General features: G+C 36.1%; 1 protein-coding gene across 1 annotated transcript in view; it reads right to left on the bottom strand.

The window, feature by feature from the left end:
• LOC107090302 (AT-rich interactive domain-containing protein 5B-like) overlaps positions 1-15,425 on the bottom strand; it is a 49,377-nt gene that overhangs the window by 17,835 nt on the left and 16,117 nt on the right. The window contains exons 2-3 of the mRNA XM_015383611.1: positions 8,160-8,312; positions 2,679-2,786 (exon numbers count right to left, since the gene is read on the bottom strand). Of these exons, the coding sequence (XP_015239097.1) occupies positions 2,679-2,786; positions 8,160-8,312 (261 nt within the window). The remainder of the gene's footprint in view (positions 1-2,678; positions 2,787-8,159; positions 8,313-15,425) is intronic.

The following is a 15,425-nucleotide window of genomic DNA, read 5'->3' as shown; positions in this document are numbered from 1 at the left end:
TAATAGCTTTCATTTTAAACATGCTTTCTGCTAAAGCTTTGCAGCCAAGTGCATCAGAATAAGAAGAACAAACAACATTAGGTTCCTGAATGATTTAGACTAAAAGTGATCAGAAGGAAAGGTTGTTCGGATTCTAAGCGGTTTAAGATTCCTGCCCTGAGATGTTCGGTTATAAAAAGGAAGCAGTGTTCCTTCGACCAGGATATTATTAGATGTTCTTTAAGTGTGGCTCAGGCTACATTAAGGAGACATTTATTCTAAGCACCCCTCTACAGGAGTCAACCAGCTCAAAGAGCAGATTTTACATTATTTATTTTAACAGTAAACATCCATTTTCAATACCATAAGAGAAAATATTCTGGTATTAAAATGAAATATTTTAGGAAGGGACTGTGACAGCTCTGCCTGCAGCAAATGCCATGGGATTTTAGAAGCAGACTAATACAAAGATCAGTTTCCTTTGTTGTCTGACATATTTCCTATTTTTTAGACTTTTTTTTCCAGACAGTTTATTAATTAGCTTCTGAAAAATAAAAAGCTAATTTCTCAAAAGGGTGTTTTTATGATCTTCAAACAGTTAGGCTACAATTCTGTTTACATAGGTCCATCTGCAGCTGCATTAGACTCTGATATGAGACAAATGTAAAAACAGTCTAAGTTAACAGCAGGTCGGAGTGGACAATAATTTAATATGAATACATATTGTAATAAAATTTAATATGATATCATTAATATGATTTTCAAGCAGATCTTTAACAGTACAGTCAAGCACTTGTCACAGGTTGGCGTTTTGGCTTTGGCCAGTCAATTTTTTGTCCTGATATTTGCTTTTTTTGCTTAAGTTTTCCTTCAACATTGACTGCAACAGTCAAATCAATAAGTAGCAGCACATATACATTATTTCTTTGTTCGTTTTTCTAAGGCCTTCCTTTTGTTGTCAATAACTTGAAACACTGTTTGCTTGTTGTGATTTTGAGATATTTTCACAGATTAAGATGAAAGCAGTAAAGCTACAATAAAACTGAAGGTCATATAAATACTAAAAGTGTGCAAGAAAAACAGGAGATTGGAATATGGAGCAACCAACAGATAAATGAATCCCCCAGGAAGATGAAAGAAGGTGGCCTATTATATTTTCAAATGTAATGTTTCGTTGAAGTCTCTAAATCGTTCAGACTGTCTTCTAGCCCATTTACAAATCCAAAGTAGAAATCCCGCAGACTAGTTCCAGGTGTGGCTGGGCAATAAAACAACATCAGTTATCAATAGACACCATTTCAATAACAATAAAACATTTACATCCATCAAAAGCAATTTCTAAAATTTCATTGACTTCTGATTCACTGAAATTATACAGAGGCTAGGCAAGGTTACTTAGCAGAGCTGAAATAATTTTAAACTATGTTTAAATAATATCATGGTTACAACTTACATTGTTTTTGGGTTTTTTTCCCCCCCAGTGTTTTATTGCCATTACACTGCCATGAGTAGAGAGAAATGAAATCTCTGCATTTAACCCATCCCCTTGGGTGGCAGTATGGCTCGAACTCAGAACCTCTGGATTCCAAGCTCTATGCCTTAACCACTAAGACCTCACTCCCCTTTTTTAATTTGTAAAACAAAAAGATGATAGTAATTATTGATATTAACTGATGTCAAAGGCTTAAATATTAATGTATTTTGTCCATATCGCACAGTCCTAGTCCCAGGAAATAAAAACTGATTCAGAATTTTATAGTGGAGGAGAAATGACAGAAATGTTTCCATCCTAATTATCAATCAACAAGCAGAGTGGCGTTTATAATAAGTGGTCTTGTTTAGTGTCTGGCATGGTTTCTTAGCCTTGATTTATTTTAATTTCTTGAATTGTAGTCCATAAACATATAGAATACATTTATTAGTGTTAGATTTTAATTTTCCTATTTAATCTTTAAGAAACTATGAATATTTTGATAAATAATAACCCTGTCATACAGGAAACAATTCTATGAATAGAGTGTAACTTAAAAGCAGCTTCTTAAACCTAAAAAATCTCACAATAAGTAAACTGATGCTGCCTTCATGTGCTCTGGTAAAGATGATTCTTTCGTATTTTAAAGGGGAAATTATCAGTGCATTGTGTTAAAGCAGTTTTGTTGTAGCTGAAAAGAGAAACATGCTGGATGCAAAGATTATTATATTATATTATTATACTTTTTTTTTAAGAAAACATTTTAAATGCCATGGAATTCAAATTTCATTAATTTTAATGCCAATTAACACCTTAATTAAAAAGATAATAATTTAATGATTTGTAATGACCCGTGGACACCCTGTTATCCGCAATTCGCCATGTTCAAAGGTCAAAGTTTACCTCATCTCAGCAAATCTGGTATCATAGAATCTTCCCAGCTTTCCAGTTTCATGTCACATTTTGGTATTTACCATAATTATGAGATCACATGAAAGCACCATAAAGATCAAGGATTTATATAATCCATAAAGACTGGTTGGCTGATAAACAATTAAGCCACACAAATGAAATTCATCAGTATCTTACCTGCTGATTACCTTTAAAGCTCTAATCATCTGATTAATGTAGTCTTATAAAAAAGTGTTTAGATTTGTAGACCTAAAATCAGTTAAATCAACTAATTGTCTAAAGCAAGTTGCTTATTTCTCCTCTTTTAAAAGCCTACCTCTCCATGCTCCTTGGTTCGGCCCTTTGGAGTGTCCTCAGGCAGGAAGTAGAGTCTGGTGCTCGCCAGCAGGTGGTGTCGAGCCTGATCTTCCCACAGTAAGGTCACCTGTACGAGAACAGACAGCATTCTGAGAACTTTTCTTTTGTTTAGCATCTGTTTAACATCACCTCAGAGATTAGGATGTATAGTCTAACAAGAGTTCTACTGTCCATTTCATATGAATGAATCCTGTTTTCTAACATCTAACTGAACCCAAACAGCTGAAATCTTCGATGGTTTCTGGACAAAACAGGCTCTACATCAATGTGAACCAGCAGTTGAGAAACATTGAGGTGAGGGATCTATTCAAATGTATTTAAATATTAAAAGCTGCTATCAGGAAAGTGTTGGCTCAGAAAAAACCCCATAACTTTTTAGGGATAAAAACAAAAAAAAAAAGGTACAATTTGCAAAAGGTTTACATGTTTAAGGTAGTTTCTATGCATTTTAAATATAAGGCAGACATCACAGCTGTGGGATGATCCATCTCTACTGGAGAGCAAAGTCGGAGATTTTCACTCGAGGCTTTCTCTTAACGGCCTTTTCAAATAAACTTATTGGAGGTAACATTCGGATTTCTCTCTGTAACTCAGTGGTAGATTGTTTAAGAAATCTTTGCAAGAGGCTGCTGGGAAGAAAAGACCTAATGATTAAATTTCAATAGTGTTTTACCTCTGATTTTGCTTCGATTCTCCACTGCCTATCAAGCGTGCTTCAAGAACACAAAGAGACATTCACACTCGTCTTTTTGTTGACTTGTAAACAACATGTCTGGCCATGATTTCTATTCAGCTGTCAGAGACTATTCAGTCTTCTAAAAACAAAACAATATCTTTTAAAAAATCCAGTTAGTAGAATATAACAGGTTTCTAACCTGAATGGTAATCCATGTGTCTAATCTCAAAAAGGTTTGAATATTGTAAAAAAAAAAAAAAGGTAAATCCCTTCTGTAAAACTTTTCAGAGGGAATCTCATATGCTAAAGAAAGTTTAGGCCAGCAGGCCTTCTTTCTATTAACTCTGATGCCTATCACTTTCAGACAATATAAACCCAAAATATTCAGTGTGTACAGCCCACTGAGCAGCTCCTTTTCTCCTCAACAATGTAGAATGATTCTGGTTAGCAGTGGTTTGACCAGAACGTGACATTTGTAGCCCAGGTGTAGAATTTGTGGCTCTTAATGCGCCGACTGCAGCCTCTGTCCACTAGACAATTTACTGCTGCACCTTTTCTAAGCCCACTTTTTATGTCCTTCCTGATGAAGTGGCTGGAAATCTATGCTTTCTAACATGACAGAAATAAATTATTTATTCATTTATGTTAGGATCTGTAATGTTTCCCCACAATCCACAAAAGATCAACCATTAGAAGCTGAAGAGGCCAATCAAAAAGAAAAAAACATGAGGCCAAAACAGCTGTTTTAATCGTTTTAAAAACAGTTAAATGCTCAGAGGTTAGACATTTAGCTGTCTATGAGAAATCTCGGCAAACGCTTAAGGGCTGGTTATCCTCCTGCAGCAGTGTGTTGCAGTGAGCTTGTTGCAGATATTTTCCATTTATGCCCAATATTGAAGCGTGGTCTGGCCACAACACAAGGGACAATCGTGAACTAGTTGTGGGTCTGGATACGGCCGAGGCGGTGAGGAATTGGGGGCAAGTTTGTCTGACAATGGGGGACATGAGGGCGAAAAAGAACGGGGATCCAGGTTTAAAAAGAGTCTCAGCGTTCTCCTGCACCTCACTCTTCTAGCTGGTCCAACTTTATGAGTCGTTTTCCACAATGGCGGTCATACAAACAAAACAAGCCAGTAAGATACCAAACAGGAAATACGCATAGCGTAGAGTGGATGCAGGTTTGACCAATCAGATGCCATCTGTCTGCGGTCACCTACAATTTTGGAGAGGTGCAGCAGAGTTCCTGCGGAAGGCGCGGAGGCATATCTGCTCTAACTGCGACACACACGTAGATTATCTGGTTTCTGAGCATAAACCAGCCTTTAGAGATAGATACATTCATGTATACGATTTGAAGTTTGGATCATTTTAGCAATTTAAGGGTCTTTTGTGCTAATTAGTCTTGGTGGGATTTGGCAGATTTCTCCAGTAAATGTTCAGCTAAGTTAGAAAATATAGTATTTCCCGGCACAGGTATACTTTATGTACAATTCAGGAACAATTTTACATTAGTTCTTGAATCTATAATTTGCATCTCTACACTGGGATTAAGGTATTATGAGTTCTGAGGTATTTATTGGAGCCAGCAATTAACGCGTTTTAAATAGTTTTTTTTTGTGAATTTTATTCCTAGGCGGCTTTTGTATAATTCAATGTAAAATTGAACAGTTTGTTTCAAAAGAGGCTCGTTTTGACTGTATTGCATTCATGCTGGTGTTGATGTATATTTACATTTGGGAGATAAAGACCCTTCGACATTCAGCTTGTTTACCGCTGGTCATCTGTATACAAAGTGCTCACTGGTATTTGAGCACCATGCATTGTGCTTGAGTCTCGGCTGACCGTATTCCACTGAAGCTACAAAAATAAAGCACTGTGTGACTAGAAGCACTTGAGGAAATTGAGCGGCTGTGTGAATACATTTTGATCACTGGTCGGGTGGTATTCTATTAATCCACAAGTCCCAGCAGGGTTTTAATTGAAGGATAAATGCTGGTAAAACAAGTCAGATCTCAGTTCTGAGCTCTGTGAGTGTGAGAAATTGAAAAATCTGACCAGTACAGGACTCTGTTACAGGACTGCTCACTGGGACGTGTCCTTTCTCCTCCGTAAAAGGTCAGTTTTCAACTATATGGACCACAATACCAAACATTAATCTTCTGCCTCTGTTCATATCATCTTAAACCTTTTCTAGCCAACTTTCCTACCCTACCTGAACATTATCTTTCAGGTATACATTTCCAATCATGTCAGTTTTGATGCCTTTTATTAAAAATCTGGCCTTGTCTAGCTCTGCCTTCTGTCTTTTTGCTAGTTTCAGGTTCTCCAAACCATCCATCATGGCAGGTCTCACTAGTATCTTGTCAATAGTCGGTTTGACTCTCCCAGCTGTTCTTCTGGGAGAGTTCATCTCAAACCTCTTCTTGCCTGAACTTCTCTTTTTATCGCCTTCTTTTCCTTTTAAATGGTCTTCATGTCTTTTTTTTTTTTTTTTACTTATCTTCTCTTAATAATTTATGATTGATTAAGATGATATACTTTAAATTTCCTTCCGCCAGGTTGAATTGTATATCTAACCCATGACCATTAGAGATAAAATAAAAAACTACACAAGGTGAACACTACACCAAAAAATAAAAAGATAATTTTTTTTTTTTAACATATTGTCAGAAACAATTCTTAAAACTCATACACACACTAGGGCTCGGTGGTACAGCTTAAAAAAAAAAGTATATTTTTTTTCCTTCCAATTCTACGTTTTTTAGACTTAATGATAAAAATGACCGTTTTTATTATAGTCATCCTGTCTGAGAGATGACCTTATTTTGAAGGTCAAGAAAAAAAATTATTGTAAAACTTAATCTTAAACTTTTAATCACAAAAAAAGAAAACATAACTAAATGTTTGCATTGTGGTAATATACAAGTGTACAACTAAGAAAAAAATTGAATGAACGGAGAAGGTTTTTTATTTATTCCTGATGTTTAAGAGAACAAAAACATGGGGTACAGTGACCGGCCGTCACAGGTTCGACTCCCCCGGCCAGGTGACCTTTGCTGCATGTCCTCCCCCTCTCTCTAATCCAAATTTCCTGTCTGCCCAAAAACAAAAACACAATATTCAAAATTGGGTCTTTACTTTATGAATTCCAACATTTCTATCAAAAAATATGTATTTTTCTAAGAAAGGAAAGAGGCACATCCGTCCCTATTCCTTAACCAGAAACACACTCTACTTGTCATGAACCCCAAAGGAACGGGATCTGGAATAATACAGGGAGATAAAGCTGTATCATGGCTGCACCGGTATACTGTAGTTTTGGGACTAGAAAAGGGCCCTGATTTTCCATGTGGACATTTTGGAAAATATCAAAGATGTGCATCGTCACTACCCGATCCGTCACCCAAGCACAATCCGTACCATCAGCTAATTTGCGCATCCAGATATACACCTGGGTCGCCCTTGGTTTTATTTTGATTATCTAAATTATACTTTTCCCACCCTAAAAATAGTAAGCGTATTAAACTATAATGTGTTAAAGGTTAATAATGTATCTCCTGTTAAAAAAAAAAAAAAAAGCCTTAAAATCCTCTCTTTATCACTCGTCTGTGTCCATCTGTACCGGAAATGGGATCCGACGCTACATCCAGGCGCTAACTTTTTTAGCTTTGGATTTAAACATAAATCTAATCTTTTTTAATTTTACGTTTTACTTTTGTGTTAACATTATGGTATATAATGTGTAAACTAAAACTATTAAAATGCAGATAAATATGGTTTAATCATCTTTTGACAAACATGATGTTGACGTCAGACTAGCTGTTTAACAGAGAATATGTAAGAAGTTTTAAAATTGTCTCAGAAAATATAATAAGTAATTTTTGTTCCATAATCACATTATTTATTGAAACCAGGATGTATATCTGGTTGCGCATGTGCAAATGAGCTGATGGTACCGATTAGGTTTCCAGGACGGATCGTTTAGTCACATGCACCTCCTAGATTTACTACTTTATCAGATTAATCAGATCCTTCCAGCATTTGTCTGGCAAGTGTTATGACATCTGAAATCTTATGTTTGTTTTTGTTTTTTTTATTACTATAAATTATAAGGGTTGTTTTTTCCATGCAGAAGAATATCTTTATTTCAAGGTGCTAAGTTCATGTCCTCATCATGGAAAATGATAACTTTGATCACAAACTCACAACTGTTGACATCAGAGAATATCCAAGTTTTAATAATATATAAAATGAATCAAGAAATTTCTAAAACGATTTTAAAGGAAATGTATATCTCATTGCTAAATACTTCTCTATTTTCTTCGATGGCTCTAATACGTTGTTGTTCTAAAGCCTGCATGCTAACTGGTACAGAATAGTAGAAAATGTCTCCAGACTAGAAACAAAACATTATAGAGTTTTCTGCTCTCAGCCGCAGATCAGCTTTGTTTGATCTGATCATATATTAAACATAGCAGATTATTTTAGAGACTTGTTACAAATAACCAATAAACTGATTACAGTAACTTTTTAGAAGACCAGTTTCAGTGGAAAAAAACAATTTGAACATGAGTTTTGAGCTCATGGTATCATCTTTTTTCTGACTGAGTTGGACACAATCAGACAGCTAAGAATTCAGGGACGCGGTTTAGAAAGTCTCTGTAAAACAAGAATTAACTCTGAACTCCCTCCTCTCAACATTTGAAGCTGCTTCATGAAAACTGAGAGCCTGGATTAAACAAAGGGTTTAGGAAGGATTCTCACCTCTGCGATACAGACGGGATCCTGTGGTCCACATTGGATGAAGTAGAACTCTCCTAGTTTCCATATTTGAAGTGGCCCGTCAGGCTCAACTCTGCTGCTCACCGACTTGTAGAAGGCGTAGCTGCCTCTCTGGCAGGAGGGAGCACCCACCCACTGAGGAGATGGAGAACAAAGAGTTTCAACCTCTGCTTACTGAGATAATCAGCTTTACAGCAAACCAGAATGAAGGGGGATCTGACGGTTTAAAATATGCAAGTTTCCAGAAAACTTGTTATTCCTTTTCATCTTTTTCACACGAGACAAGTTCAACTTCTGCACTTGTTCAAAAAAAAAACACAAAAAAAAAGTAGTGATCAAGTGGGTACAACTGCAGATTATGGTTTCCTTAAGATTTGTAAGATCCAATACTGATATCTGTTCACTATCAATAAAAACATTTATATTGGAAAATATCATCCTGCATCTAAAATCTCTGGTATTAGCATGACGAAAGAAACACTTCACTTCTATTTCAAGCTTGTATAACCTTTTGGTTAATAATAGATGGGTCAGTTTTCTCATACCTACTGTTGTTAACCATTGTTCTCTGAGTGATGTCACTTAATAATTTTCTAAGATTCCTCAATACAAAATGACTAATAACCAACATAAGTATGAATTATTTGTCCAGATATCATATTGGGTCAATATTTAAAGCTGCAATATCAGAATCACATCGAAATTAAGTTTTTTTTTAAATTAGCAGGACTTTCCCATTACAACCCTCACAGATTATCAATTATGACAAAAAGCTGGTTTAAAACCTAAATTTGGATCACAAGACGCAACATGTGTAGAACATAGTAATACCTTTTAATCAGCTAAAATCAGCTCCTTACATTGAACTACTTCTGAACATTCTGCACAATGATCATCAGCAAGTTTTCATTTAAACTGAAATAATTTAGAGGCTAATTGTGATGAATAGCTTATTTTTAACCTTTAAATAATCATCAACTAATATCCTTCAATTATTAGGTGGAGTTTAGAGACCACAAAACAGGAAATTTCCTAAAAGAACAATCAACTCAGAGCCGAAATTAGCCAAAAAATTTACGCAATATTTACATTTAGGATTTAAGATAAACCTTCTTTGTAAACATCCTCTATCCAGGACACCTCAGATGATAGAGTTCTAGCTTCAACCAAATCTGGTTTGTTGAGAAATCTACTGTAAAGCGCCATTTGCTGTCTGACTGTTAATTAAAAAAAAACACACAAAAAACAAACAAACATTCAATTATATAATTATTGGCTACAGCATAGTTATTAACAAACTTTTAAATTACTGTTGCTGTTCTATACATAATTTTTTGCTTTGAACTGAAGCTAATCAAGCTACCATTTTGTTGTACATCTTTTAGCCATTATCACTTATCACTGCCATATTATGATACAACTTTGACCTCATAGAGCTCATGGAGTGAACTCATCTTAATATTGTATATCTAGTGTTGGTTAGCATGACTAGAAAGCTTCATACAGTTATTCAAAAGTATCCAAATGCATACATACAGAGTTCAGTGGATACAGCTGAAAGAATGTGTTTTTTCAGTATTTTTATTGTAATTACACTGTCACAAGTACACAGCAATGAAATGCACTCTTTGCATTTATCCCATCCCTTCAGGGAGCAGTGGGCTGCCATTTTGCGGTGCCCAGGGAGCAGTTTTGGGGATAAGGGTCTTGCTCAGAGACCCAGAGCGGCAGTCTGTGGGAGTGGGGCTTGAACTCAGAACCTCAGGATTCCCAGCTCTATGCCCTAACCCAGGGATCGGAAACCCAAACTGCTCAAAGAGCCATATTGGACCAAAAAAATAAATCTGTCTGGAGCCGCAAAAATGTTAATTACATATATGGTTTAAAATTTTATTTATTATACAAATCTTTACAGCATTGGAAAACATAATGAATGTCTGTTTGACCTCCTGCACACCATATTAAAATAAACATACCAAAAAAATCTATTTTTCATAAATGGTTGAAAAAAGCTCCAGGGAGCCGCATAAGGGAAGCTAAAGAGCCGTACGCGGCTCCGGAGCCGCGGGTTGAAGACCCCTGATCTGGACTTAAATATTATTTAACATTTACATTTTATCATTATTATTAATTTATCTTATAAAAACATAGCTCTCTTTGTCATTTGCCATGATTATATTGTTGGACATTGTGGGCCAATGTTCCTCTCAAAGCTTCTGGCAGTCTGTGGGAGTGGGGTTTGAAGTCAGAACCTCTAGATTCCAAGCGCAATCCACTAACCACTAGGCCGCCACTCCCCAAGGGTGTTTAAGGGTCATCATGACAGAAACAATCTAAAGAACTCAACATCAAAGCAGATACAGGTGCTAGTAATAACTTTTAGTTTTAATTCAGCTAGTCTTTTGCTTTGCTTTTTAGTCAGCATCCTAAAAACAACAACAAAAAAAAGTTACTAAAACACTGTTATATATTGCAGTAGTTATTTGAGGTGGTGAAAAAATGGAAACCAAACATTTATTTGCAGAGCAATGTCTAAAAATGGTGCTTGATATAGTGTATTATGTTTTTTTTTGGGGGGGTGGAATGCTACTACTTTTTTTTTTTTGCAGCCTAGTTTATCTGAAGTTCGAGCTAACTAAACTGAAACTATTATAATCTTAATTCCCTATTTTTGTTACCAGAGATGCCTTTCAACTTAAGCAAACATTTTGTTCAACATAAACTATATTCTGAAGGTTTTTTGATGTTAAAGTTCCCTCTAATTAGAGTGGTTTGTTTATCTGGGTTTGCTTCTACAGGGGTTATTTTCTGTTAAAATAGAGGAAAAGGAAGCTCGAATTTCAAAATATATTTCTGTTTCTTGATTTACAGAACCATAAACTGAAACCTGATCTCAGTATAGAACCAGGATACATAAGTACTGTTAAAACTCAGTCAAAGAACATAGAAATGCATAACTGAAAAGCCCACTGGCTCACAGAGAAAAAGCAAAATTTCTAACCAAAATTATGACCGTGTAGAAAACTGTATAGAAACATCAACTGCTGAGGAAGCGTCAGCAATCATAGCTGGCTTTAGTTTTTGAGAACAATAACATATCTGAATGTGGCTACACCCCTTTACATTTTTAGGGTATGTTCAAAAATAACTCCTGCCAGTTATATTTGAGATGATTAAGGGTTTCCATGTTGCAGAAAGACATAATTCTCATATTACAAACACCTTTCTGGGAAGGTAATTGTAATACATTAAACAACGTAAAGAGGAAATGTTAAAAATTAACCCCTTAGACTGTTTAGGCTGACAGAGGCAGCTGTAGAGCTGCCTCTGTCAGCCTAAAAGGTTAAAACACACTGCCTGAACACTGCAACATGCAGAAACCTGTTCTGAATCCCCTGCGTGGGCCTTTCTGCTAAATTTCTTAATGTGGGGGTTTAAGGAAAAGAAAAGCACAGCTAAAAAAAGAAAAAAAAAAAACGTAAGAAGGCCTACAAATAAAAATCAAATAGCTTAACTACAACAAGGGAAAAAGTATTCTGATGATTTACTTCAGCTTGAAGTACAATTCAAAGGGCACAGCATTCCAGAAAGATGCCATAAACTCAAGAAATAAAGTTAATCATTCAGAAAGTTCATTGATCATGACCCCACATGCAAATTTAGACAGTTCATCTAAAGTGCTTTTTCATGACAAGTTTATGCATTTATGAAGAATGCTTTCATTATGTTTTTTTTCTTTTTAAGACTTGTGCAGCTCTGTTTTAACCTTCTGAATATATCAATGCATTCTGTTTATAAAACAGCAAAAGCACAGAAGAATCTAATCTTTGGACCATTCACATGAAAACCAGTATATCTAGTCAAATATAAATAATTTCAGCCCAAACAATAATCTACTTGTAATCACATATGGAGGAGTCAGTTTTGACTTTCACAATTAAATTACAATCATAGGATTAGCAAACAAAAACTTTATCTATTAAAAAAAAAGTATTGGCTGTGTACATCATAACAAAAAGAGAAGCAGTATAAGCTCCTTGGTTGTACCCCAGCCAGTGACATATTGTAAGTGGCCTTTTGGTAGAAAAAAAACAGTGAGGGATTAAAAGCATGACGCATGTTTCCTATTCGGAAAAATAAAATCATGAATAAAATACAAAAAATGCTAGAAAGATGGATATGAGGTAGGCATTTTTGTTATTGGTATCACTTAAATTAGTTAGAACAGATATATTACTGGAACAAGATGATAAATTCAAAACAGCAGAACAAACATTTTTATTTTTTCAAGAAATCCTGTTTTTAAGCACATTCATCTTTCTTTAAATCAAATTAAACTTCTAAGCGGACATAATGTTTCGACAGGTTATTTTTGGAGCCAGTGGAGTGAGTGCTGATTAGTCTAACCAATCTCCAATTTGTGGGGCTGTTTTCTTTTGGGGCAATTTTTTTCGCCGACGTTGCTCGTTCATCAAAATAACACATTGATAACAAGTGTTACACACATTGAAATTTAAGCAAAAAAAGATACAGGAAAAAAAACTATCAAAAATACACCAATTTTTTTTTTTGTTGTCTGGTAAAAAAAAAGAAGGCTTTTTACACAACGCATTATGAGTTAAAAGGTGTAACAATTGACTGAAGGATTGTATGCTCATGCAAATAGAGGGTATTATTAGTAGGAAAGGGCAGGAATGCCAATGGCGTAATGAGGGTCAGAGCCTTTTCTAAGCAGAAGATAAGGGCAGGGCAATTAATTGAATCAATTAAAATATTTCTCAAACCTCAGACACACTCAATTGTCTTGTTACATTACAAAGAGTAAAGGCCAATTTATGCTTCTGAGGCATAGCCTCTGCAACCAACAAATCTGTCTCTGTGCCCCCCGCACACAGGTTCTGCAACCGTTGTCGCACATCTCAAAAAAATCGTGACTACGCTTCGGACAGCCGTAAACCCACGCAGACCTCAAGCGGAAGTATGCAAACAAAAAGCAGCTGTCATTGGTCCTTGGTATGCCTTTCCGGCTGCCTGTGTGGTTGTCCTTCTGGATTCGGTACTGTGGCACGCCATTTATAAAAACTGAGGAACAACAAAATGGACAACTACAACGAAAGGTTAATCAGTCTTTTTGCCAACTCCAATAACAGAACCTGTTCCTCTTCGATGTCTTACAACCCTAGATCCATGTCCATGCAGATGTGCCATTGTTGTTTTGGAAAATAAACTCTCCCGCTGACGCCGCCAAAGTTGTCATGAGCATCCGCCGAAGTTGTGGCGAATTCTTGAATAGGTTCCCCCTAGCGCTTTGGCGGGAAACTGCTGTGCGTCCCAAGAAATTCCATACCGACGGTGCAGAAACATACCAGCAAAACTGGTTCAAAACCAGACCCAAGCGACATTTGATGTGTGCAGTTGCAAAAGTATAATCTGCCCTTAAGACACTGATTTTCTCCCTCCAGCCCTTTAGATGGCAGTAATCCACTTAAAATGGGTTTGCTGCCACACAGAAGGAAAGATGGAATTGAATGAGCAACCTTTCATGAAAACAATGAAATTTGGAGAGAAACATCTACATGCGTTTGGTTACTGCGATGTACTGCAATATTGATAAAAAATAAAATAAATAGGCTTGATTTCTGTCTAAAATGTTGACAAAGTTCACAAAGAGGACAGCTTTGGTGCTGAGGCATCAGGGGAGGTAGTGATAATCTCCACTGCCCGTCACTGCACACACTGGCTGCTTATCAGTCCAAAAGGAGAAAAACAGATGAAGCGAACAGGGACCTGAAGCATCACAGTGACAAAAGAAGAAACAAATCACAAGTGAATATTGGAACGTCTCCACTGCAGTTGTAGTTCTGCTGGAAATGTCACTTTTTAATTGTTTGTTAGCAGTTAACAATTTCTTTATCTTTGACTGTTGTTAGATTGTGCTCCTTTAGGGGCGGGGCTTATAGTTTATCCAATGCATAGTCAGGTAGAGTTCCTTTACCAAGTCAAACAAAAGATTAATCGGATGTCAAATGAAGGGATCGGCAACATGAGCTGAACGTGATCTCAGCTATTGCATGTACCAGTGAGTCAGTGAATCCATTTATCTGCCAATGCCGATATAAAACAAAAAAGGCCCATATCTGCCCAGAATAATGAAAATATTGGCCACCCAATCCTTCGCTTCTATTAAGACATGAAGCAAATACATCTTCTAGTCTTCTATGTTAAAGAGGAAAAAATAAAAATCCTCCAAAATAGTAAAAGTGTAAATAACTAAAATTCTATTGATTTATTTATTAGAGAGAAAATTCAGATTCGGTTCCATGATAACCTGGAAATACCCAGCTATACACAAGATTGACTTAATATGGATCAGGATGGGTCTTCCAGAACCGCTAAAACTTTCTCCCTACTTCTCTAAAACTAATACAAAGGGACTCGTCAGCAGCTACTAAATCTACCACAGTGCTTCATTTCCCTTTTTACTCTGACATTAAAAATTATTGTAGTTCAAAAAAAGTATGTATAACCAATGATTTAATGCTGCTGAAAAGGGAAAGTATAGGCCTGTGAATATAGACAGGTTAAGCATTTTAAAACCAAAGCTAAGTCAATTAGTGGAAATAAAACAAGGCCTGATACAATAGTCCGACAGTGGCGTTGGATGTAGGAGTTTGCCCTGAAATCGAAGGGTTGACGGTTCAAGCCCCGACTCCGACTTTCAGTGTCGTTGTGTCGTTGGGCAAGACACTTCACCTGCATTGTCTACTGATGGTGGCGCCAGTGTATGGCAGCCCCACTTCTGTCAGTGAGCCCCAGGGCAGCTGTGGCTACAATGTAGCTTGCCACCATCAGTGTGTGAGTGTGTGTGTGTATGGGTGAATGAATGTAGTGTAAAGCGCTTTGGTCAAGTCTCCTAACCTGAATAAAGGCGCTATAGAAGTACATGCCATTTACCATACAATATATAATAGCCTTTTGTAATAAACACACTGTGGGTGTGTCTAAATAATATTAGAAATATTAAGCATTTTCAGTCAGTTCTATTTAAATTATTTGCATTCTACAGAACATACAATTGGTATGGATGTTGAAATTATATAAAGATGTGATCAATCGATATTAAAATATAAAATATTAAAATATAACTATTGTGCTCTATTTGGGTCATTTATTTTACATTAATTTGTACCAATATTTAACTAATAAAATCAGTGACCTTATTGAGAAACCATGTTCTATGTTAAGATT

This window comes from Cyprinodon variegatus, unplaced genomic scaffold, assembly GCF_000732505.1.
Source record: "Cyprinodon variegatus isolate N-32 unplaced genomic scaffold, C_variegatus-1.0 Scaffold288, whole genome shotgun sequence".
NCBI lineage: Eukaryota > Metazoa > Chordata > Actinopteri > Cyprinodontiformes > Cyprinodontidae > Cyprinodon > Cyprinodon variegatus.
The sequence above is the reverse complement of the archived record's forward strand: the minus strand, read 5'-3'. Positions and strand labels throughout refer to the sequence as shown.